At 45.7% G+C, this 25,729-nt stretch overlaps 4 protein-coding genes across 4 annotated transcripts; 2 read left to right on the top strand and 2 right to left on the bottom strand.

The window, feature by feature from the left end:
• Positions 1–736: 736 nt before the first annotated feature.
• Positions 737–15,957, top strand: slc7a8a (solute carrier family 7 member 8a). Its single transcript, XM_062383696.1, has 11 exons — positions 737–1,550; positions 5,902–6,106; positions 8,140–8,291; positions 11,295–11,420; positions 12,132–12,285; positions 12,736–12,859; positions 13,039–13,142; positions 13,264–13,360; positions 13,450–13,599; positions 13,732–13,909; positions 14,043–15,957. The coding sequence occupies exons 1-11, from the start codon at positions 1,418–1,420 to the stop codon at positions 14,195–14,197; spliced, it is 1,578 nt and encodes a 525-aa protein (XP_062239680.1). The 5' UTR covers positions 737–1,417; the 3' UTR covers positions 14,198–15,957.
• Positions 15,958–16,501: 544 nt separating this feature from the next.
• Positions 16,502–18,434, bottom strand: nedd8 (NEDD8 ubiquitin like modifier). The gene is made up of 4 exons (XM_062383738.1): positions 18,266–18,434; positions 18,114–18,161; positions 17,944–18,026; positions 16,502–17,650 (listed from the first exon to the last, which is right to left on the bottom strand). Exons 1-4 carry the CDS (start codon positions 18,281–18,283, stop codon positions 17,524–17,526), a joined length of 276 nt encoding a protein of 91 aa, XP_062239722.1. The 5' UTR covers positions 18,284–18,434; the 3' UTR covers positions 16,502–17,523.
• A 189-nt stretch (positions 18,435–18,623) lies between these two features.
• On the top strand, positions 18,624–23,110 carry gmpr2 (guanosine monophosphate reductase 2). Its single transcript, XM_062383710.1, has 10 exons — positions 18,624–18,711; positions 19,163–19,338; positions 20,088–20,207; positions 20,358–20,441; positions 20,558–20,731; positions 20,835–20,916; positions 21,031–21,137; positions 21,374–21,416; positions 21,532–21,691; positions 21,814–23,110. Exons 2-10 carry the CDS (start codon positions 19,252–19,254, stop codon positions 21,998–22,000), a joined length of 1,044 nt encoding a protein of 347 aa, XP_062239694.1. The 5' UTR covers positions 18,624–18,711; positions 19,163–19,251; the 3' UTR covers positions 22,001–23,110.
• si:dkey-183c6.9 (nuclear factor 7, ovary) lies at positions 23,111–25,231 on the bottom strand. Its single transcript, XM_062383700.1, has one exon. The coding sequence runs from the start codon at positions 25,026–25,028 to the stop codon at positions 23,502–23,504; it is 1,527 nt and encodes a 508-aa protein (XP_062239684.1). The 5' UTR covers positions 25,029–25,231; the 3' UTR covers positions 23,111–23,501.
• Between the last annotated feature and the right edge of the window lie 498 nt (positions 25,232–25,729).

The raw sequence follows: 25,729 nt of genomic DNA, 5'->3' as shown, positions 1-25,729 counted from the left end.
GTGGCATAGGGGTGTGGGCCACGCACAAATTGGACGTGAGCCCAAGGTGACACATGTGATAAATGTGGTGAATATGGCCCAAATGGCCCGGTCCCATTTCCCCAAATTACCATCTGAGAGGGATTCATGTCCAGCTCGAAAGACACATTATGTTAGATATGCAGAATTATTTCCCCTAATCAAGCTTCCAAACCAGATCTATCCTCCTTTTAACCCTTTGAGCTTGATTGAGCTCATTAAGGAGGTAAAAATCTTCTACTAAATCAGCCTGGCTTCTGCATAAAGAGTCTCTCTGTCCTATATGTGCCATGTGTACACAGTCGTACAGGACAACACACACCGGCTGCCTTGCAGTGTGCAGAGTGACTAGAGAGTCGGGGCTAAATTTAGACTGCTGCATGTTGAATAATAAAGTGTGAATGAGGGTGAGTGTGGGGCGGTGAGAGGAAGTGGTGGAGAGGAACCCAGAAGGAGGCCTGAGCTGCCAAGTCTGCAGGGCGACAGGTTTGTCCTCCTCCATGAGGGAAGGTGCAGCAGCAGCAGGAGGGAACTCAGAAGGAACAGCTGATGGTTGAGGGGTGGGAGAGCTTTGGGGGTGTACATGATGGGAGGGTCCAGGGGAGGAAAAACAAACCCAGGCTTTTGGGTGGGCGGGGTGACGCGCAGAGAGGGGCGGCGCTACTGTACTCATATGAAGGCAGAACATGTGTATTTACTCTAAATCAGCCTCTGTTGTTCCAGCTGAGCGCAGGTCGGGTTCTTGAGGCTCCAGCCCTGAGCGACTTGAAGAGACCGTATCCTGTTTTTGCATTCGCTCGCCACGGGACCGGAGCAGCTTGTGGTTTTTCGCGCAGAGAGGATGTCTCTGTCTCTTCAGCTCGCACCTGGAACGAGGAAACACTGAGGCGCTTTTTGAAACTCTCTGTATTTTTGTTTTTAACTTCGGAAGCAAAGCGCAGGACCCGAGCTCTTCCATTCCCTGGACACTGGGATACGCGCGTTTGGCACCAAAGACAGGACCTGATGCGCGTGTAGACCCTGACCTGTGGCACCACCTGTGACACCAGGGCACCAGATACGAGCTGTTCCTGCAGCTGTGACCTTGAAGACGCAGCCTGGCTCCGTGAGAACAGGAGACTCCTGCTTTCCCTCTCACCTCTCTGCAGTTTATATCGAACCTTTTATTGCCTCGTAAAACCTTCACTGGCACAGGTTGCTGACATTGCATCAGCGGCAAAGTTGCCTTATCAGATAAGCGCGGCACGTTTGCTGCTGGAGGCGGCTTTTACGCACAGAGGAGACACTCGAGCGCACGGGGGGCTGCGGCAGGTGCAAGAAGAAGAACAAAAAGAAGAACAAGAAGAAGAAGACTTGAAACACATTCCCTCAAAGCGGTTTGACCATCACAGCCACTAACATGACGGACGGTGCCAGACAACGCGGCAGCACGGCGGGCTCCGCCAAGGATGCTGCCGGAGACAACTCGTCCGAAGGAGGGGTCGAGCTCAAGAAGTCCATCGGGCTTGTGAGCGCCTGTGGCATCATTGTTGGTAAGTGACATTCGTCTTGTTAACCCTGTTACACTTCAAGCTTCTCCCTGTGTTAGAGTGTCAATGACCAAATAAGGTGGGGAGACAAACAGTTCCACCACCTGTGCTCCAGTGTGAGACTCATCCAAGCAGAGTCAGTGAAACTGCTCTGGGATCAGTTTCCTCTACTCATTTAATTACACTCAGAAAATGCATTTATCAAAATCAAGATATAAGTGTATTGGACATATTTCTTAAGTTGATCGTACTTCAATCAAAAATATATTCTTTAAATAAACACATAAAAAATCAGAAAAATTTGCCAGTTTGATAATCAATAGAGGTCAGAATCCATTTTGACAGAGTTTATGATGAATACCAGTGTGGTTATTGAGTTGTGTTGTATTTGAACAACCAGTAAGTGATTCTCCTGCAGCTGCAACACTTCCACAGACAGTGGAAGGTCCAAAGGGAACAGGCACATTTGAGATATATAAAATGGCAGCATTCAGTTTTATAATCCAAGATGGCTCGAGGGCATGTAGTCAGTGAACCTTTCATCAACTCCCTGTCACTCTGCCAGCGCTGATGATGTCCCCGCCCTCGAGCTTTGGTGACTTTAAAGGGGGGGAGCTAAAATAGACCCTATGTGATGTCACATGGGGCTCACATTGATCTGCTGCTGCAATTCAGGTGATTCTGTCTTTAATCTGTCCCCTGTCAGCTTGGTGGAGTTAGTAAATTGATATCACTGAAGACATCGAGTGAGTCATTAATAGACACATGAGCTGCATCAGCTTGTGAAGTTATTAATTTGTTTTTCCCCTTGTCGAATTGTTCAGGTGCAGCACTGCTCTGGTATTCAGTCTATAGTTCTTATAGTTCCACCATTTCACTTTCTTTCCTCTTTGACCTGCCAAGTCGATCGGATAAGTTAAACTCAAATGAAACAACACAAACAACCTGTCCCTTCCATTTAAAGAAATGAAACTTAACACTTTCACTTGACTTTGTAATAATTGGGTTTAAAATGATAAATAACAGTCTCCAGTCAATACGAGCACGTTGAGATGTAACACCATCAGACACCTGACAAATCCACTGGCGCACTCACAGGTGAGGCCATGGGGGGGGTGGGGGGTCTTACTGTTGACCTTGACAGGATGAGGAGGGTCTGAGGGAATGACTCACTCCACTCTTGTGTTTCCACGGTAACGGGAGGAAAGAAGAGGATGGGGGGGATTCCCAAGTGGATTCGCTGCGTGAGAGAGGAGAGAGAGAGAGAGAGAGAGAGAGAGAGAGAGAGAGAGAGAGAGAGTAAGATGTTGTTGAGAAGACCCTGTTCCTTCTCAGGGTGGAGGAGTCCTTGAGGTTGCACTGTGAAGGCCTCATTCCTGCTCTGCTGCAGTTCATGTACATTTTTATGGATGTTTTTACAGCTTTCCCGGGGAAGTTATCTTGTTCTCAAATACTGACAGATCCCTAAAGAGCTATTAAGAGCCTCTTAAAACCAGCGCTCCCTGTGCACGCGTTCACTCCACGCTCCAGTGCAACATGATGAGGTATAACACAGCCCATTGTCTACTGACTATCGAGAAACAAGTTAATGGCCGTCCAGAGTCCGTGCACTTTGACGTTCAGTCACCAGACTGTACTTGGCTCGGGGGGGGGGGTCGTGTCCTCGACCAGGTCCTTCGTTCTCGTTCAGCTCACATTGTCATGTGCGAGGGCGGGGTGAGCTCAGGTGACTCGTCTGATCCCCTCGCAGTGAACATGCCCCGCTGGGTTTTCCACGAAATGGGCCCGAGCACATCAAACTGTTTCGTTGGCTATTGTGAGGCTCATGCATTTATTGCGCACACACACACACACAATATAATCAGAAATGTGCAAAGCCAGGACTCAGAATTAGAAGTGAACTTTTGGCCACATGCAAGAAGTCCCCGCCCTGACAATGCTGTTTTATTAGCTAAGCTCAGTCTGAGCTGGACTCCAGGCTGTGTGTTTTGTAAGAGAACTGCACAATTCACTTTGTTCAATCGTTACCTCTTGTAAAATTGAGTTACGCCGCAAAGCCTAAATCCTTAACTGGCAGATTAAATGGTTTTATTGTTTAGATCCAAAATGCAAAGGCGCTTTGATTTCGTTATGCGAATCTGTGATTTGGCCTCTTGTTAACTTCACACATGTATGTACTCAAGCCTGTTTTGTGGGACTTGGCTCGGTGGCTGTTTGAACAGGGATTAATTAACACAGAGAGGAAAAGTAAGAACTGTTCTTAAAGGGCTTTATAGAGGCAGATCAGGGTTTTATCATAACGCTGAACAAACACCCACATGCTTGGCAATATTCACAGCTGGCGTTTCGTCGAGTCAGGAGGAGATTAATCCAGAAAATGTGTGTAAATGGTGATTTACAGGAAGACACCATTTGGACCAATAAGACAAAAAATGCCACACAAATGCTGCTATAAAAGTATTAACACATTCATAATACAAATCCTATAAAAGATCAGATCCCCCATCAGAGCTCATTTAATTCGGTGAAGTCTGAAGTGGAGCCTGTTGCTGTCACATCAAACAAAGTCCCAGAGGAACAGAAATGTGCTCAGGGAGCCGAGCCTCTTCCTCTGTGAGACAATCCAGCAACAATGGATGATATCACAGTATCCTGTGGACAGGAGGCTGTACAAAGACAGATTTAGTTTGGACACGTGAAACAGACGGGGACACCCTGGTCCTCTGCTTCTTGAAGTTCTCAGATCGGGATCAAGAGCTAATGCAGGAACAGCACATAAGAAGAAAAAAAAAGATGTTCCCCTCTGACCTGGTTGGAGACAAAAGGATGTAAAAACCACGGCAAGAACAGGAAACATCGAGATTCCACCTGAGTCAGCATTTGTCTCTCACACATGCAAGCGTGCACATTTGTTCGCCCCCATTAAAAAACACCCTGGTGTAAAAAGTCAACTCAGGGAAACACCCAGCAGTTCCCCTCAGCATGTTCATCTTTACCTGCCCCTGAAAACGTCCTGGAACGTTATTCTGTAGAGCAACAAGTGCTGAGATGTCAAAGGTCCGGGCCTGACCTTTGACCTGGCCCTGAGCATAAAAATGGGGATGGTTTGTTTGTCACGTTTTATCTCCTACCTGCAGCTGGAGTTACATAACAGGCGGCTGCATGTGGAGTCTGTTCAAGTTGAACTTGTTTGCATGTGTCAAGCTGCAGCTCCAAAGATCTTTAGCTTATTGATTTCTTAAAATGAAGCAGTGTGTGGTTGTAGCCTCAGGGTGAATACGAGTTGTGTTGAAATAGTTTATCAGCCTTTGTCATAGTGTAACCGCAGCGACAAAGGATTTGCACGTGTACAAACGCTGCTCTGTCTCCTCCCTCTCCGGTATCATTCACACCTTTGACTTTTGTACTGTAAAACGCGTCTTATCACCCGATCAGCCCGTTACGATCCAGAACCTTCAGCCTTTGACCCCGATGCCTTTTTCCTTTATCGCCCCGCCGTCGAGTTCAAGCGCACTCGGGCTGAATCTGACGGCCGGCTCTCTGACCTCCGCTTTGCCAGAGCAGCGGCTCCTTTCATGTCGGACCTGAACCCGACCCTCGGTCTCTCGGCTCCTGTGTAAACTGCAGAGAGCTCTGATGCTCATTGAGTATGTCAGGGAGGCATTATTACCCCCCTCCCCCCACACCCCCTTCGCCTCACTTCTGCATCCACATCCCTCTTTTGAACTCCTTCACCCGCTCTCTGTTTTGCTCCATCCCCTCATAACTCTTTGCCAAGTCAGCAGTTTGCAGGTTCCCACTTTGCCTGCTTCATCATCATTCTTCCAACCCCCCCCCCCCCCCCCGTTCACTCTCATTTCTCTCTCTCTCTAGCTCTCTAGCTCTCTCTCTCTTATTTTTATTTTTTCCCTGTCCGGTTTTCTCTTTTTCCAGCTGTTTCCCGTCGACCCAGTGCTCTCTCGTGGTCCTGTAACTGGGAAAGCGTCTTGATAACCTTTAAAACCCACTGAAGGAAAATGAGAGTGACTGGTGATGAAGGGATTGTTCAGCAATTCAGTTTGCACCTAAGTTAACTGTCTTGCAAGGGACTGTTTTCAATCTAATGGTCACAATTGATGCAGAGATCAACTGGTTTTTATTCCCTAAGCTTTAAGATAATATATCATGGATACCAGACTTCCCATGATGCAACTGGATAGCATTTATTTGATTCTTTGCCTGATAAATGCCCATGTTTTTCAGACGCTATTTTCTCAGACATGACTCATCCAGATCTAATCCTCCTGTGACTTCTACACCGATCTCCTTTTCAGTTTGTGCTGTAACCTGACTGTCTCTGTCCTTCCTCCACCAGGTAACATCATCGGCTCGGGTATCTTCGTCAGTCCGAAGGGCGTGCTGGAGAACGCCAGCTCTGTGGGCGTGGCACTGATTGTGTGGATCATCACCGGTGTCATCACCGCCATCGGGGCGCTGTGCTACGCCGAGCTGGGTGTCACCATCCCCAAGTCGGGAGGAGACTACTCCTACGTGAAGGACATCTTCGGAGGCCTGGCTGGGTGAGCAGACACCACACATTCACAGAGGCGGCTGTGGCAGACTCTCTTTAAAATACGCGATAGTAGGGGATATGTTCAATATTTCGGAAAAGTTAAATATTTGTGTTTTATATTTGTTCAAGAAAAACTTATTTCTAAACGCTAGAGGTCAAAAGAACCGTCTGTGAGTGAATCACCCACTTTTCAAGACCGAGGGGCCGCCCACACAATTAAATTAAATTTGACAAGGATTTAGGGGAGCATTCCAACATGTCTTCCTCTCTTTATCCCGCTGGATGAGCTTTCTGATGCGGGTCAGACATCTTGATCCAAAGCGGGGGGGTCTCCAGCTTGTAGATTAAGAGTAAAGAGATATTGAGCCAAAAGAATCGTTTGTCCGATGATCCCACAGACTAAAGAAGTTTCACAGACGATAACTTGCAGATTAGGGACGTTAACGTGGGGGGGTTTTCGTCTAAATTGACCTTCGACCTACATCCACCTTCAATCCATCCATACATGGATGTCTCTAAGGTGTAACGCTGCTTGCAGTCGATGCTCTGGAACCACGCTAGTTTAATATCCGAGCAAAACAATATCGTTTGTTGGCGTAGGTCTCACACACACTCTGCCTTTGCCCAGACTGTAAACACAGATTGTTTTTTCAAACTATCACAGGGTTATAGTCAGGGTGTTTTTGGGAGAGGAATTCCACCAGACCAAACAGCCAATGATTGTTTTGGTCCCTTTGTACCGTGGCTATCAATACACATCAATGAACTTTGTAGTTTCGGATGCTCGGTTTGAAGAGACACCGCTTCCCTGTGCCCGCTGTCGAGGATAAATAAACCGCGTTCAAGGGCTGTTTGTTTTTCTGCCGTCCCGTCGCCTTTATCCCCCGTGAATGCGTATTTCCATGTGAGCGCGAGTCAATAACCTGCAGCGACGGAAACGCTTACATCACCTCGCCGCAGCTGGACGGAGGCGGGGTTTCGCAGAAAAGCGGAAGCTCTCGTAAAGTTGTACTCTCAAGGTCGACCTGATTGGACGGCGTCTCAAGTACAGAGGCCCTTTGTTGTGTTTAGAGACGACTGTTTGTGAAAGCAAAGTTATGAAGTATCAAAGGTCCTTTACTCAGGTTTTTAGAAGTATAGCACATATTTGCTTGTTTCAAGAGAGAGGGTCTTGTTTTATATTACTCACTTTGAAATCCAAAACTATTTGAATATGTTAATTGGGGCTTTTGAAACTTAATTTTCTAACTGATTAATCAATTACTCTTCACCAAAATAATCCATGCAATCCTGCATTTAGCTAGGAACGACTTTACTTGGACTCTTAGTTAGATTAATCCATAGTTTAATATTTAAACCTAAATATGTAGAACAATAGGGAATTTTATTTTGAAATTGAGAGCTGTGAAAGGTCTAAAAAAAACAGAATTGGTCAGCGTCTGAACTTTTGGGTGTTAATTTATACACTTACACGCACACACACACACATGCACACACACATGCACAGACACACATTCCAGCGAGACACAATCCTGTTAAGGCAGTCAGGTGTAATGATCCCTCTCTAAGCTTTCGGAGAATTCTTGGGGGAAACAGGCCCCGGGCTCCTCTGCTGCACTCAGCTCTATCCCACCTCCCTCCGTCTCTGCTGCTGCGTCTCTTCTAACATCTGTGCTGAACCTGTTCCACTGTAGAGATGCTAACAGCTGCACAGGTCAAACATCTGTCCGTCTAAAAGTCCAAAACCAGGACTTAAAAGCATCAAACTGTCCATTAAAGACACTGGAACAAGCATTTATTTAGCTAATGCAACAGGGGCCCAGCATTTGTCTCGACTAATAATACTCTGCTTTGAATGGGAATCAGTGAAGGAAGGATGTATATGGCGTATGTACCTCTGTGATGTGTTCCCCCTGTTTATTCTGACCTCTCCTACACCCTGCGTCTGATCCTGACCCCCTGCTGTCTCTCCCCCGCCTCCCCGTGCTCCCAGCCTCTCACCTCCTCTCCTGCTAACTGTTTGTTCTTTCTGTGCTCCAGGTTCTTGCGTCTGTGGATCGCCGTGCTGGTCATCTACCCGACCAACCAGGCTGTGATCGCGCTGACCTTCTCCAACTACGTCCTGCAGCCGCTGTTCCCCACCTGCTTCCCCCCGGAGAGCGGCCTGCGTCTGCTGGCTGCCGTCTGCCTCCGTGAGTAACATGTGACCCATCCAGCAGAACATAATCTGCAGACTTATTTTCTAAAATGAAACCTGAGAGGTTATCATCATGACAGGAAGTTGTATTATGGGGATTTAGCACAACTATTAACACCTTGCATCTACAAGAGCTTACTTCTTTGTTCCGTCTCACTTTTGTCAAATCAGCAGTGTTCACTTCAGCTTTATTTCCCTAAAGGAACATTCTTCACATCCTTTGACTCCAGTTTCATCTCCGTGTCCTCACACGATGACGGGATAGATGAATGAAATGTAAAAAAACTGGCATTTAAGGAATAATTTAATCCTTTTCACAGGTTGAATATGTCTTTAAATTGAACAGCTCAACAAATCATCAGATTATTTAACTTTCGTATTTTCTAAGAAGCCTAAAGAAGTTAAACGATCTATAGTTTCACACTCAAGCAGCAGATATCTCCCTAAGGATTATATATAGATGATGACACATGGAAAAACACACAACTCAGATGTAAGTATCTAAAAAGTTTCCTAGATCCGACCTAGTTTCTTGTAAGTCCATACAGTTTTTGCGTAATCCTGTTCACAAACAAACAAGTCAACAAGCGGACAAGGGTCGGAGCCAGTGGGTGTCAAAGTATTCCCCCGACTTCATGCAATAGAATATCTGCTTACAGCAACTACAGCAATGATCAACATTTGAATGGTTGCACTTGGAAATGAAAACATCTCATATGACAAAAACATTTAGCAATATAAAATTTCTTTCGCTGCATCTCCTCGTAGACTCAGTTCTGATCAGGCGTCAGGGAAAGAACAGAGATAGCCTCCAGAAAAACAGAGACGGGACCCTAAGGTTCTCTGTGGCTTCTTGTTGAGACACGATGTTCAACAACTGCCAGTAGATCTCAGCTATAACGAGAGACAATCTGTGCTTTCAGTTACGAGCCAGTCAGGACAAAATGGAAAAGTGTCTCAGATACTGCTTCATCTGCTGGTTTCACACCACATCGATGAAAAGCTGTATTAATAACATGCGAGTTATTAAAGGCAGTCCCAGATTGAATGACAGGCTCCATTCATCCAGTTTAAACCGTCTCTGGACAAATATTTTTGCCGGAAACGTGTCAAAACAACTGGATGGATGTGTTTGACTGCAAAGTTCACACTCGGCGGTCAAATACTGCAGACGGCCTTCAGACGGAGGGAGAGACAGGCCGGGCTGTGGAGGAAGAGTGTGTTTATTGTCCCCCGTGTGTGTTGTCGCATCACTGTGAAGCAATTCTTGTGGCTGGTTACGAAAGGTGACTGGTCTCCGCGAATGCCCCAATCTGACCTGTCAGATAAACACCCCTCTATTCCAGTACTGCTGTTCTCCTGTGGGAGCTGAGGCCTAATTGGTTTCGACTGTAATGGAATGAAAAACTCCTTTATTCTCTTTTAAACCCCAGCTCTTCTTTAATGTCGGCAAACTGCAAACAACCGCTACAGGAATGTCCAACACTTCTGTTGTTAAAGTGGGTGTTTGGGACAAAGGGGATGAAGCAGCCTTGTCTGAGGACATAGGGGACGTCTGTGCTCCAGGGTTTGGTTTCTGCATAGATTTGAAAATGAAGCGACGAGGAGCCACCCACCCTTTATCAGATTGTTTTAAAGTTTTAATTTTGATTTAAATGTCAGGACGTAGAGAAACCCCCAAACACGTTGAGTCTCCGTGAGCGTCCGCCCTGCAAAGTCCAAGACGCCTCGAACAGCGCTCAGTTGCAATGGGAGCAAGCGAGCTGGTCGAACTGGAGGAACTGGAGCTGTCATCGACTCACATGTCCACAGCTCAGCACAGACACATGTCAGCGAACACAGTGAAAACCTCTCTGGCTGAAGGATTTGTTAAACTTGGCACCGCTCTGAATAGTTTCAGTTGTTGTGTTTGGATTAGAGCCTCTGACCTACATTTACCTGTCGCTCGTGACCCACTTCCACCGGCGTCTGGTGGTCTGGCACTTTAGCCGAGTTTGATTGGCCGAGCCGGCTGAGGGATGTCGCGACTCGTCTTGAGTCTATTAGACCGATGTTGTCAGGCGGCTTTCAGGGGAAAACAACTTGCTGCAGAGTGTGTGTGTGTGTGTGTGTGGGGGGGGGGTTGTTTGCAGATGTTTTGTGCCGGAGTGGGTGAGAGGTTGGCTGTTTCCCTTACTCACTGATGTCATCCTTGTTGTTTACGGGGTCCGGTATGTGTTTGTGCTCTCCGATGTTCTGATGTCTTCTGTGCTGGATATAGTATTAGAGGACTCGGGGGATATCACATGACTTATTGATGTCCAATCCAGCCTCAGCCAGACCCGAGCAAAAAAACAGACATTGAAGACAAGCCCCCTAGTTTCAATCCGGAGGGCGAAAGAAAAAAAGAAGGTTTTCAAAGGTGTAGGGGGGGGGGGGGGGGGGGGTTCGTCCCCGGGGTCCGTCTATAAGGAGCAGAGTACGAGATCATAACTCTGTCACGTCTTCCAGCCGCCTCACAAACATGATTCAGCAAAAGTCCACGCACACATAACTCGTTCTGCCCTGTGTGCTCAGCTTACTGACAGCTGAGCGGCTCCCTGGTCTGGAGAATGTGTCCTCAGGTGTTTACTCCATGCAACAAAAAAAGATCATGTGGTTCCTAGAACGACTCTGTTTACCGAAGAGTTAAGAGGTTTCAGACGTGTTTAGTGGGTCATTCGGGGCGGGGGGTTGATTATGCCTGTGTGTATGCAGTGCAACAAAATTAAGTCGTGAGCTGAATTGTGTGTGTAGAATCTTTCATTTCCTGTTTTGTCGTGGAGAAGCTGTCTCTGCAGGCTGCCGTTATTAACTTTGTTAGTTCGACTGGCCTGCAGGACCCAGCAGTTAGATCAAACCATTAACTTTGTCTGTGTTTGGAATTAAACGGCACGCACCACCCCCCCTCCAAAGAAAACCTAACCTTGTATTTGATTGTGTATTAATTGTGTTTGTTTTTTGTTGTGGGTCTGTGTAGTGCTGCTGACGTGGGTGAACTGCTCCAGTGTGCGATGGGCGACCCGGGTGCAGGACATCTTCACCGCCGGCAAGCTGCTGGCCCTCGCCCTCATCATCATCATGGGCATCGTGCAGATCTGCAAGGGTAAGCTGGCTCATGCCATCTGTGCATCCATGAATGCATGTGTCTATACGGTGCATTCCACAGACACACACACACACACACACACACACACACACACACACTCTTGCAGTCACTGGGGACGTCCTTGGACAGTATAGACTCCCTGCAGACGCCACCGGGGTCAGCAGGTTGCTGGGGCCCGTCTTTTGGGTAAAACTCACATCGCTAATATCCGCGTGCCAGTGGGGGGGGTTTGCAATTCAAACATGGCTGAGGGCCAGTTATTACAGGGGCCACAATGACTATAGGCCCCTGTAATAACACAAGAGGGATTTCTGTGTTTGAAGGTAATGAAGAGTCCAGAGGCTGATTCGACCGGGAGATTTGGGTTCATATGTGGAAAGAGCAGAGTCGACATATTTTCATGCTCCCTGCTTCAAGGGATTAAAGGAAAGATCTCTAAAGATCTCGTATGATTTGGACATTTAGTCCCAAACAGAGGACTTGATAATGTCTCAGTGAAGTCGAATCAAAGGGATTTAGTGGCTTCTACAACTTCTTCTACACACTGATCACATTAGATGCTGCGTTTCAGCTGGATTCCGCCCAGTGGAGATCCGTCCATTTACCACCCAAACCAGAGGGTTCATCCTTCTTAGTCAGGCACCGTCATTCACCAGAATAATGGAGTTTTAATGGAATACATTCTCTCTCCTCTCACCCGATCTGCAGGAGATTACTACTGGTTGGAGCCAGCCAACGCCTTCGAGCCCTTCCAGGAGTACGACGTGGGTTTGATAGCCCTAGCCTTCCTACAAGGCTCCTTCGCCTACGGGGGCTGGAACTTCCTCAACTACGTCACGGAGGAGCTGGTGGACCCCTACGTGTAAGACCCTTTGCTCTGTTGGAGATATTGAGTTCAGAAAACAAACTACTAAATGGGTCACTGGGAAAGTGGCTGGTGTAAAAGCTGCTTGTCGCCATTGCAGTGATTAGCCGTCGCATACCAGCTAAGCCTCCCAGTTTAATCCCTGTTAAAGCTCTCTGAAATGTATTTAACTTAGCATGAAAGAACCCCTCACTGTCATTCCTCCTGTCCGGCCTCCACTAATGTCTCGGTGTATGAAACAGTTTATCTTTTAATTTCCTCTGCATTATCTCTCTTTTTTTTTTATCTTCCATTTCTTTAATAACGTTGGCATCCATTAATACACCTCTACCTAAAGTACCACTTTTTAATTTCCTGCTTCAAAATCCACCTTTCCCTCCTTCCCTCCAGATTCTGTCAACTCAAATTGTCTTTTCTTTTTTTTTTTTTGGAATTGTCTCGTTGCAGGAACCTGCCCCGCGCCATCTTCATCTCCATCCCGCTCGTGACCTTCGTGTACGTCTTCGCCAACATCGCCTATGTCACGGCCATGAGTCCTCAGGAGCTGCTCGCCTCCAACGCCGTGGCAGTGGTGAGTGGCCTTTGATTGTGATGCAGGGGGGGGGGCTGGCGATTTCATTCACATGCGCACCGATAGTAGAAAGCCTCTGTTGACCCCTAGTGGTCCCCGTTGGCAAATGCAAGTCAACCTATACGGGGCTAGTTGCTTTATAGTGATGAACATGATATAACCTTCCTCCTCCATCGCAGACGTTCGGTGAGAAGCTGCTGGGAGTCATGTCGTGGATCATGCCCATTTCTGTGGCTCTCTCTACCTTCGGGGGGGTCAACGGTTCCCTCTTCACATCTTCAAGGTTTGTGGACCATCTTAGAATCTGTGTTTTATTCCTCATGAGAGCACAGTAGCTCAGATTTAGCGTTCACGTATTAGGCAGGGTGTTGATCTTTTTGTTTGTCTCACTCCTCCTCTCACAGGTTGTTCTTTGCCGGAGCCAGAGAGGGCCACCTCCCCAGCCTGCTGGCCATGATTCACGTGAAACGCTGCACTCCCATCCCGGCTCTGCTCTTCACCGTGAGGATCTCCTCCTTCAGACTCACTCTCTTCTCATAACGTGACCTTTTTTGAAACAAACCTTAAACCACCCCCTCTTACCCCCCCAGTGCCTGTCCACTCTACTCATGCTGTGCACCAGTGACATGTACACCCTCATCAACTACGTGGGCTTCATCAACTACCTCTTCTACGGAGTCACAGTCGCCGGGCAGATTGTCCTGCGCTTCACACAGCCCGACATGCACCGGCCGATTAAGGTCTGTTCACGTGCTTCACAGTATTTTGCATTCAGGTGTAAATTAAGAGTTCATTGAATTGAAACGGGAATATCCACGATGTCAGATTTGACTGCGTATTTGACCGTGTGTGACTTTGTTCCCGTCCACCAGATCAGCCTGATTTGGCCGGTCATCTACCTCGTGTTCTGGGCCTTCCTGCTCATCTTCTCCCTGTACTCCGAGCCCCTGGTGTGCGGCATCGGCCTCCTCATCATGCTGTCCGGCGTGCCCGTCTATTTCCTGGGAGTCTACTGGGACAAGAAGCCACAGTGCTTCCATCGCCTTGTTGGTAAGTTACAACAAAGGTCCATCCAAATCCATCAATCCTAATTCTTCCAACACATGTGCTGTTGTTGTTACATTACTGCCCCCCCCCCCCCACTCCCTCGTCCTAACCGTGTTTTTGGGTCGTTTCCTTCCAGACAAGATGACCTACCTGGGCCAGAAGTTTTGTGTGGTTGTGTATCCGGCCGTCAGCAGCAGCAGCGGGAGCGGAGAGGAAGGAGAGGAAATGAAGGAAGCCCTCGCTCCTCTGTCCAAGGACGACGGAGACAACCACAAGTCAGCGGACTGCTAGAACCCCCCCCCCCCCACCCCCGCAAGCAAACAAGCGACAAACAGACGCACACCTGGGCGTACACTCACACAGAGACACACGCAAACACGCAGTACATCCCAGTTTGTAGTGGATTTACTGATCGACACCTGCTTTCCCCCCCCCCCCCCCCCCCCCCCCCCCCCCACACACACACTCACACAGACACACACACATTGCCTTTAAGATTTCCTGTTTGGTTTTCAGAAGATCGATCAACTCTTTTGCCAAATATAGTGTGAGATGTTTTTAGAATCACCTCCAACTTTTCTAACTGGGGTCTTTTTAAAGTGCAATAAAGAAAGGTTAGCACCTTCCAACTTCTCAGTACACGCTTACTCTTAATCATCATCATCATCATCATCGTCATCGTCATCCTCCCTCTCCCCCCGCCACACACTCTGCACACTCCTACTGTAAGAGCAACATTTTTTTATTTATTTCGTTTTTTATTATCAGAAAGACTGTGACGCCTGCGCAAACATTTTTATTTCTCTTAATTTTTGTTGTTGCCACCTTGTAAATTTTGCTTCGTCGTCTGTTCAACACACCAAAGCTGTATTCCGGTCGTCGAGGCAGAAAATCTGATCCAGATCAAATCATTTCAATGTCGGCGAGACTGTGATTCCAAGATGTCTCTACTTTTCTTTTTTTTTGTAATTGTGACAATTGTTGATATCTGATGTTGTTTTAGTTTAAATACTTAAATTTTAGTTTTGTTGATATTTCTCTCTATTTTAAATTTTTTTTATTCTGCATCATATTCAAATGGGCCTATTTTTTACTCTTGAACCTGCAAAGCGTTGTAGACCAGAAGGCTGATGTGGGATCTGTGTTTTGTGTGGTTAAGTGTGCACAATTCTTGTTAATTGCCTTAATTAGGATGTATTCTGTACTTGGGTGCCATCGTGGCAGTTTTGACTGAGGAGAGGTTTGTTCATCCTACGACACTACACAGAGAATTTAACCCATTGACACTTTAGGACGTAGGCGACTAGGATACTCACATTACCTTTCACCACCATTTGCATTGTTTATATGCAATTCCCTACACCGACACATGTGAATGCCCGTGTGTAAAAAACTGATTTTGTTTTGTTAAAGGCATTGATTGTCTTTCATGTTTTACTGCAAGTATTTCTGTAGTTCAACACGTAGATTGTGTTTAGATATTATTTTGTGCTTTATTTAGGGTGTAGATAAGGAAAATAAAAAAGAGCTTTACATAGAAAGAAAATATATTTTGATTGGTGCAGTTCACAGGCACCATTGAGAACTGAGCCCAAGACTGACTCCAATCTGTCATCTGGTTAGAGTATCTATACCTACACTGTATATTATTGTAACAACACTCTTTCACACATTATATAACTCAACGTCTGCAGTCTTTCTATAAACTGTTAGTGTCTCAGGGCATCGCCACTGCCAAATCTCCACAGAGCCGACTCGTGGCTTCCTCTACTCCAGTCTGTTCATGCTAAATGTTTGTACTGGTGCTCGATCCTTCAGCTAATTCACTCAGAAGAACTAACTACAACTATGACAAGCACCATTAAAGTTTAGCCAGTACTGTAAAGGTTGCTCTTGTTAAACTCTCGAGGGGAACATGATGTCTTGGATGTCTTAACAAGTACAACGATTGTGTTTTGTGCCTGTACGGTTATTGTGTATTTACAGAATGCACAGATTTCATGACAGTCTGTATTTTTTGTCTTAGTAAATAAAAACCACTGACTAATGTTTGAATTTGTAATTCAGGACCTCATTTATATTTGAGTAAATGCTCCGTGTCTTTATCTTAATCCAACTTTCAAATCATGTGATTAAATTCTGTACTGCTTTAAATAATGAGAGGACATTCAATTTGCAAAGTTTCACTCCAGGTCTTAGCCGGACCCACCTCAGAAATCAAATGCTGCAACTTTGTGCCATATCCTGCATCACAACCGTGTCTTTGACTCTTGTCGGACTTTCTTTTGCTTTAATTCAGACCGAACCAGAACTTCACAGTGGAGGAAATCTGAAGTTTCCTGTTGTATCAGGCATTATGTATTCTGTCTCTCTTCAGCAAAGCATCATCACACGACCCCTGAGGAGAAGTGTTCAATCCAAAATCACTGTGTGTTCACTCTGGTCTGTAATGAACATTGTCTCTGGCCGCTTGCAGTTTGTGTTACAAATGTAAATGTACATACTGGTGGTGTGTGAAAAGAATTTAAAAAATATAGACATATGAGTGAGAATTTTCTGTCTCCTTTTTTAACACAGAACGGCAATAGTGAGGCATTTTTTTAGCATTAAAAACATTTTATTCTACTCACATCCACAACATAGGCCAGTTTCACACGGCTGTGTACAAGGGGAGGAGCAAACACACAATCCCAAAGGTCAGCGTTGCTCTCTGAACAACGGAGCAGCATCTGAAGCCGCTGGCAGACAGAACCAAACTCAGAACCAACTCCTCGACCTCTCGCAGCGGTAAAAGTGTGAAATCAATTGAGCCTGTCAACTTTGTGTTTTCCTATTTCCTCAAACGTCAAACAATCTTTTAAATAAACGTCACCAGCCTTCACAGATCTAACAGAGCTACATAGTTGCTTCATAGGATAAAATTACATTTGATACAGGAGCTTTAGACTATTACACTACATGTGTTTGGGCAATTTGTAGAAAATAGAATAAATAATTTATGAAGCAGAACAATTAAACCTAAGACTGTGATACAAGTGCGGGTTTTCCTGCAGCATATCTATGCTACTGTTCTATTTTCACCTTTGTCCGTTGGTTGTTAGCTTGTGAGTCAGCAGGACTACACAAAAACCATTGAATACTTTTCTACAGAAGTTCCACAATATTATAAGATAAGGCATATTTTGAACTTCAATAATTTCCTAGGGAAGAAAAAAAAGCAGACATGTTTGGGGAGTGACATCTATGAATGTTTGCAATTTAGTGCGGGTGCAAATTTAAAACTCAGTGCCTCAACTCTACTGTAGAAATAAAACAAAGCCACAAGTTTTTCCATAGCAGCTGAATACACTCTTGGTTGGGAATCTAAACCACAGCTTGTTTAATTTTGAAGTTGTATTTCTGAGAGTGTCTCGCTAGAACAGTGAGTGAAACAATTGCAGCCAACACATTTCTGACTGAAGGGAATGGGGCTACCACAAACAGATCCTCATATACTGGCGCTGTGTTGCCACCAGTGCCAACAGGTGACTCTCTGACCCCCCCCGGCTTTGTGTCTTCAGTGTATCCTCTCAGGGTAGGCATTACAAAAGCTAAGGCAGGGTTCATTGTGGTGATGGCTATAATGCAGGCTTGGTGTGGAGGCTTCTGGGAGAGTGGGGCACCTGTCCTCCTCGCAGCGCAAGGACCAAATGGAGAACGGAGCCTCCCTGGATTTTGTAGTCTGCCGCTGTTTTCTCATCGTTCCTGAGGAAAGAGGGGAAGAAGGATGCAGGGACGTGAGACAGCAGAAATACCTCCTTCAAGGGCAATCTGTACATGACATCGTTCTATTTTGAAAGTGACAGAAGGGATCATCGCTTTGGAATAGCCAGAATCAAATGGCAGCATTTTATGTTGATTATTTATCACAACTATTGTTATTATTATATGAATTGTTGCTGCTATCATTAATAACATCTTTACATCCACAATTACCACTCTAGTTATATTTTATTATTATTATTGCTATTATTGATTTTGATCAGAATCAATCTTACATCTGTTTCCCGCTGTAGATCAGCCTCTGCTGTTGGGGGGGAATCCCTTCCTTCTCCTCCACCCTCTCTTTGATCCGCTCCACCTGCACACACACGAGTACATGTGAATACTCAAAATGACCAAACTAACTGTGTATTAATACGCGAGGAAGCAAAGGACCCACGTGTACCTTGTCTGTGGGCTCTATGTCGATCTCGATCTCCTTCCCCGTGAGCGTCTGTTGTTGGAAATACATGCAGATACATTAGATTGTTTACAATCCAGGGGCTCAGGGTTAAACATGACATGCTAGCTGCTAATGTTGCTAACGCTATGTCCCACCTTCACTTTAATGAGCATCGCTGTTGTCTCGTTCTGATTAGATCCACTGGAGCGGTTTAATTACGAGTTTAATTACGAAGCTACGATTTAAACCAAGTGAAAGATGAAGAGCCTCGACATCCAATGGGTGTTTCCTGTGTTCCTCCTCAGTGCATCCCGTCTGCCCCCCTTTTCCCCGTGTGACATTGGTTCCGCTTCGAGTGAACGTCATTGTTTTGGAGTCATAAACACGCAAAATAGCGGCGTCAGCATGTATTCTAACGTTAACGTGGACGTTGTGGCGTAAAGTAGGAGTTTGTAGTTTTTACCCGCGCGGTCCGACGGTCTGAGGCGCTTTAAAAACTACAAGGCGGATGTCAGCTGGTGTGCGCCCCGTTAAAGCTTCCCCCTGAACACAAGATATCAGAAGAGGCGGCGGCGGACACACTAACGTCACTTTTCTAAAGGTAAACGCCTTATTGAGCCGAATACACGAACTACTTTACATCTGAGGCTAATTAGCAGCTAATGGTAGCGTCGAGGTCACACGTGGGTTCAACGTTGACTCCTTTAACCTTGAGTTTTGACATTCGGACTAATGAAGCCTCCGTGATTCAGTATGAATAGCATTAGCAGTAGCATCTTCAGTAACGGGTACGCAGCCTTATTGAACCCCCAGTTAGCTAAAGGTGTTTTTTATTAAACCACTATAAAGTTGTTATTACAGCTGCAGTAATGACCAAATGGATATTCACCTTAACTGGTTCATTGTCCACGTAATGCCTGCTTGTGTCCTTGGATAACCGTGTGTGTGTTGTGTGTTTGTATGTGTGTATGAAGGGTGGTATAAGAAGGTGACACACCAACCCCAAAGCCCTCCTGACCTCTGACCTCCATCTTTTTTCTTGTTCCTCACAGGTTCACATCCCAAGTCCAACTGCTCCACTCCCCCGTTCTTTGTCGACTCTCTCTCTCTCTCTCTCTCTCTCTCTCTCTCTGCTTCAGAGATGCCTCGCATTGAGAACGACATCAAGCTGGACTTCAAGGATGTGCTCCTCCGTCCGAAGAGAAGCACGCTCAAGTCCCGGAGCGAGGTGGGTACAAGCAGGACGTGAGAACCCCCGACTGTCCCAGACGCAGATGTTTCAGGTTCCTGAATCCCACATGAGGAACCAGAGACCCTCATTGAAATTTAGAGCTGTTAAAAAAACAAAGAAATGTTGTTGTCCGTTCATATTTGACTAGTTGGTTGGAGAATTCGTACTTGAGCCAGAAACATGCGTCTGTAAAACGTAGAATCCAGCTGCTGTGTGTTTTTGTCTGTGTTGGTTTGTTTGTTATTAGTTAGCAGGATTACCCATAAACCACCAGGATTGACACACGATAGAACCCATTGCATTTTGGTCCGGATCAGGTGCTAGATCCAGAGTAGGTGCAACTCAAGATACAGCATAGAAACTTAACACTTCTTCTCTACATGTTTTTGACTCTGGGGACAGAGAAGCCCAGCACGGTGTGGGCAGTTGATAACAAGCAGAAGATCCAAAATGTAAACCTCTCCCTGAGAGAGCCCTTGAAACTCATCATTACATGTGGACATTACATTTCTCTAAACCCTGTGGAGTCACAAGTGCTTCAATCTACACTGTCTTCTTCAAAAGAGATGAAACTGGAGCCATTTATTTTTGGAGACAGGAAAAAATGACTTCATTCCAAAAAGGCAACAGTGGCACACTTCCAAACTGTTCCTTCCACTTGAGATGGAGCTTGTACGGAGCTAGCGTCCCCTGGTGGTATGGTGATGTAAATATCAGACACGCTAAAGTCTTGTTGTCGATTCCAGGTGGACCTGGTGAGGAGCTTCTCCTTCAGGAACTCCAAGGGCAGCTACAGAGGGATCCCCATCATCGCTGCCAACATGGACACTGTGGGGACCTTTGAGATGGCCCTAGCCCTGCACCAGGTCGGCTTTGCGTGACACTGGCTTATACAAATCACTTATGATGCCCCTAGTGGCATTAAGATGTCATTGCACCATCTACCCAACTGACGTGAACCAGACCTTTTCAGAAAATATCTTAATCGATGTTTCGTTCTCTGTCCGCTCCTTTAGTTCACTCTCTTCACCACGGTTCACAAACACTACTCGGTGGACGACTGGGTGGAGTTTGCAGCGAAGCACCCCGAGTGTGTGGAGGTATTCAGAGTGTTTATTTTGACGTAGGCCTTTATTTCGAGGGAGTTTACATGAATGGTGGTATTGGTGACACTTCTCTCTCTCTCTCTCTCTCTCTTCTTTGTTCGCCCTCCCAGAGTGTGGCAGTCAGCTCAGGGACCGGCGACGGCGACTTTGAGAGGATCTCCGCCATCGTGAAGGCCGTGCCCCAGCTGCGGTACATCTGCGTCGACGTGGCGAACGGCTACTCCGAACACTTTGTCCACTTCGTCAAAGAAGTCCGGCAAAAGTTCCAGACACACACTATAATGGTCAGTAGATGTCTGTTTGATACCTTTTTTAAACGACAGCGTGGTTGGGAAAAAGGAACAGATGTTGAACAAGGTTTTGTAATATTATTTTTATTTGGCTCAGGCAGGAAATGTGGTGACTGGAGAAATGGTGGAGGAGCTGATCCTGGCCGGGGCCGACATCATCAAAGTAGGCATCGGACCAGGTGATCACAGCTTCTACACACATGTCCACGTCAAGAGGGAACATTATAATTTCGTTAGCTCAAATAGATCTGTTTCCTGTTTAAACATCATCTTGCCTCTGTCTTCCTCTACAGGCTCTGTTTGCACCACCCGCAAGAAGACAGGGGTGGGTTACCCCCAGCTTAGTGCTGTGATAGAGTGTGCAGATGCAGCCCACGGACTGGGCGGCCACATAATCTCTGTAAGCGACTCTGATCTATAATAATATCTCAATAATGCAATCAGGTGCAGAATTAATGTCAAAGGAAACCAAACTTCTGGGCACTTTCTGGAAACCATGTCTGAAAATAGCTTTTTCTTTAATATCATTCGCTCTTTTGCTCCAAAGTTGTGCACATGAAGCCACAAAAACCATAAAGTCACACTCACTGCCTGGTGTTTTGTTTTGTCTTCACTCCTCTCGTCTCTCTCACACAGGACGGGGGATGTACCTGTCCAGGAGATGTCTCAAAGGCTTTTGGTTAGTAGTTGTTGTTCTTTTCGAATCTGATACCGTATTCCATCCAATGCTAAGAAGTCTCCCTGTTAAAACAGACCCCTCACTGTTTGTGTGACTCTTTAAATGCGTCCCTCAGGAGCCGGAGCAGACTTCGTGATGCTGGGGGGAATGCTGGCCGGACACTCTGAGAGTGGGGGCGAGGTCATTGAGAAAAACGGCACGAAATACAAGCTGTTCTATGGAATGAGCTCGGACACAGCGATGAAGAAGCATGCGGGTGGTGTGGCCGAGTACAGGTCAGAGTCGCTATTATCGTGGTGTACAAGGGAACAAGCTGTTGGTCCTCCGGATGTTTTCCTGTCAGTGTTGATCACTAAACCTGAGGGTAACACTAGTATTCGGTTTCTCTCCCATCCAGGGCGTCCGAGGGGAAGACGGTGGAAGTTGCTTACAAAGGTCCGGTGGACGTGACGATACGAGACATCCTGGGCGGGGTTCGCTCCACCTGCACCTACGTCGGGGCGGGCAAGCTGAAGGAGCTGAGCCGCAGGACCACCTTCATCAGGGTGACCCAGCAGCTCAACACTGTCTTTGGCAACTCCTGAAGTTCCAGTTCCATCCTGCGTCAGATCGATGGATAGGTCTGCATCACTGCCAGTCTGTGACATATTTATAATTAAATATTCCCCTCCTTATCCTTTTTTACACATAAATCAAAGTTGTTTTTTGTTTAATGAAACTTTAGTATCTTAGGCACACAGACTCTGACCTGCCTTAGACTCCGAATTTTAAAGCCTATGTAACTTGTACTTTTACTAGCAACAGCACCCTCTGCAGCCATATGTGGTGAATCATTCTGTCTTCTCACAGCCCATCTGATTGTCTAATTAGCCTTTTGGGGTAACGGCCAATAGTTTGAGGCTTTTTGTGTAGACAGTTTATTAGTCAGCGGTATTTATTGTAGGAGTTTTTTTGTCTAGCCGCCATTTTGGACAATCTCTTTTAATAGCTTTCTGCATGTGAATGCAGATAAATTAAAAATGTGATTGGCCGATGCTTTCCGGTCAACGTGTTGTGCCTTTATCATTCCTCAAGCAGAAGAGCTGCTGCTGTAACAAATCCACTGAACTCTGCATAGAATTCTTCATATTTCCAAAGTTTCCTGGTTACATAGAGCAAGAGCAGATGTGTGGGGAATGAAGCTGCTGTTTGAACATAAAAAAGTTGCTTAGTGCGCCTTACATTTTTTTTTAAAAGCCACAGAGCTTCCAGGTGACATCGTTGTCTCTCCACAGTGAGATGCAAGCCAGAGCAGTAACTCCTCAGCTCTGTACATGTCCACTGTCTCATCATTCCAATGCAAGGTCCTCACAAGTACTCACAAATATGCAAATTTGTTTTTGTCCATAAACAGCTTGTAAAGTTACAGCAAATGTCATAAATTAAATATGAGGGCTAAACATTAACGAGTATAATTGTCAGACAGCTCTGTTTTTAAAAGACCCAGACATTCCGTCACTCATTGTGTTTTGCACTTTAATGATTTGAGCTTTGATTTGTTTTCCCTGATCGCCTCATTTTATTTTTGTCACATTGGTGTGAAAATTATTATCTTATGTTGCCAAAACATGTGATTTGAATGAAGTTTTAAATTGTATTTCCCCCCCCCCCCTCAACGTTTTATCCAGTCAATAAAAAAAAGAATGTCCACATCATTTTCATTTCTCTGACTTTATTGATTCACCACCAGCAGATGGAGACAAACACTTTGAACTTAACGGCAGAAACAAGAAGAAGCATTCCAGTTAAATCAAACAACTGGTTTCGTACATTAGAATCAATTCCCACGAAAAAAAGAATAACATCGGTACAATTAAAAGATATTCAGATATTATATTGTCACTCGTGTATAATGTGCATATTTAAACTATAAGACAAATCACACCATGAGCCCAATTCTACTCCAATAGCTCTACATTTCCATTTGACAGCTTAACTGTGACATTTCTATTCATGTCATGAAATCAAAAGACTTTTCCCCTCAGAGGTTTTTTCCCATTCACTTCTTTGTATATTGATTAGCAAAGACCATCAGGGACCCACAAATTACAGAAGTTCACAAACCACCTCTGTGAAGCGACCGCCAAGGATTTCTCCACAGTGACAGTTTTTCTGGCACATAATCTGGCCATTTCCTTGTTTGTAATGATTGGCTTCCTTGTTGTAAACTCTTCCACAGTGGCACTTCCATTGAATCTGGGAAGGATTTGCACTGTTTTGTGCATTTTTCATTTCCAGTTGAACAAAGGGGACCAGGTCCTGGTTGTTGATGTTGATCGCAATCGTGACTATTTCTTCCCTCCGGTGCAGTCCACTTCTCCTGAAGAAGGACAGCGAGGAAGCAACAGAATTCCAAACCACTTCCAGCCTCAGCACAGCCTCCTCATCTTCTTCATCGCCCTGATGTGTGATCAGTGCATAGGAAATGTGGAATTTTCTGCCTGCTTCGGTTTGCTGCACAAAACCTCTTGAATTAGATGATGCATCAAAACACTCATCTGTCGAGACAGAGCTGAGCTGGTGATTTTTGCAGCAAAGGCCATAGTGAGGCCCATTCTTCAAACTCTTCGCAGAATTTTTGTCACACAAACCAATGGTCCAATCAAAGTCTTTGGAAAGACAGACCTGCCACCTCTGAATGTTAGTTCCTGGTTGGGTAGTGCCGATCAAAAGAGTGGCAGTGTACTCCCCGATCCAATCATTGTAAAAAACCCTCTGGTTGTCTTTGGACAGTGAGATGCCGGAGCCGAGAAGCTGAGGCTCAAACATCAGGTCTGGACCAGTGCTGAGGGGATCCTGGTCCGGATCGACCAGAGTAAGCAAGGATCCCCAGAAGTGTTCTGCCTGCTCCATCATGTCTTCCCCATCCAGTTGTATCGCTTGGATGAGTTTGTCACGGTTGCTGCCGGGCGGCAACCCTTTCCTCAAGTCCACGGCCTTGGCCTCCTCCACGTCCCGATTCACCTCTGAATACATCTGCAGGAATCTGAAGGTGTCCTTCTCCTCCTGCGCCCCCTGCAGGCTACTCTTGCATGTTTTTAAGGCCACCATCCGAGCAGAAACTGAAGTTCGGATGCTGGTCAGGGTAACATCACGAATCTTAGTCACAGCCTCAATTAGACGCAGGCTGGAGTGACTCAGCTTCTCTCTTTCAGTATTCTCCCACTTTTCCAGACTCACATTCTCATCGTCAGTTTTCACCCGCAGGGCCTTCTGCTCACCTGTGAGCTTCTCCATGAGCTCTTTGTGGGCTGTGGAGAAGGTTTTCATATTGTGAAGGCGGTGCTGGTCTTCAATGGCACAGGAAACACACACACAGGTCATATCATCCAAGCAGTAGTACTCCAGGAGTTTGCCATGCTGGGGGCATTTGGTGGTGCCACCTAGAGCCATGGGTTCGGTCAGAGGATGAGTTTGGAGTAACACCGGCGTGGTCAGGTGGACCTGCAGGTGCTGGCCACACATGGAGATCTCACATTTCATGCAGGTCTTTCTGGCTGGTTTCCTGTCCTCCTCTGTGCACATGTCACAGAGGACAACTTGCTGCGTATTCTTTGGCTGATTGTCAGACATGTTTCAAAATCACAAAGTCCGGATTCTCCTTGAGTATCTTTAGAGTTGAACGATGACCTTAGGATCCTTCTTATAGCTGGATGGAATCTGAATGTTGCTGAAGTTAGTTCTTCACCGTTTCAGTCTCTCCCCACACAGTCTATGAGTCGGTCACAGCTGCACTGAATAACAGTTCTACTCTTAAGTTTCGTTTCCTACATTTGACGAACCCTAACACCCCTTGGTATGGAAGCCCATTCCCGCCACTGGGATGAAGAAAATAAAAATCTGTATCTCATAATTATTACTTAGCACCTCATTATTATGAGATAATCTATAGGTATTCTATATTTTATTATATAACATAATCTCTCCTCATACATGAAATACAAAGTATACTTCCTGGTTCATTCAGTACTTTTCTCAGAATTTCACAGTGCCACACCCCTGGGTATGGAAGCCCATATCCTCACCTTGGATGAAGAAAAATCTGTATCTCATAATTATGACTTAGCATCCCATTATTATGATGTACAAACTCAGAATTATGACTTAGCGTCTCATTATTATGACTTAGTATCTTATAATAATGAGATACTAAGTCATAATTATGAGATACAGATTTTTATTTTCTTCATCACAGTGGCGGAAATGGGCTTCCATACCCAGGGGTGAGGCACAGTGAAATTCTGAGAAAAGTACTGAATTAACCAGGAAGAATA

Source organism: Platichthys flesus, chromosome 24, assembly GCF_949316205.1.
Source record: "Platichthys flesus chromosome 24, fPlaFle2.1, whole genome shotgun sequence".
Classification (NCBI taxonomy): Eukaryota; Metazoa; Chordata; class Actinopteri; order Pleuronectiformes; family Pleuronectidae; genus Platichthys; species Platichthys flesus.
The sequence above is the reverse complement of the archived record's forward strand: the minus strand, read 5'-3'. Positions and strand labels throughout refer to the sequence as shown.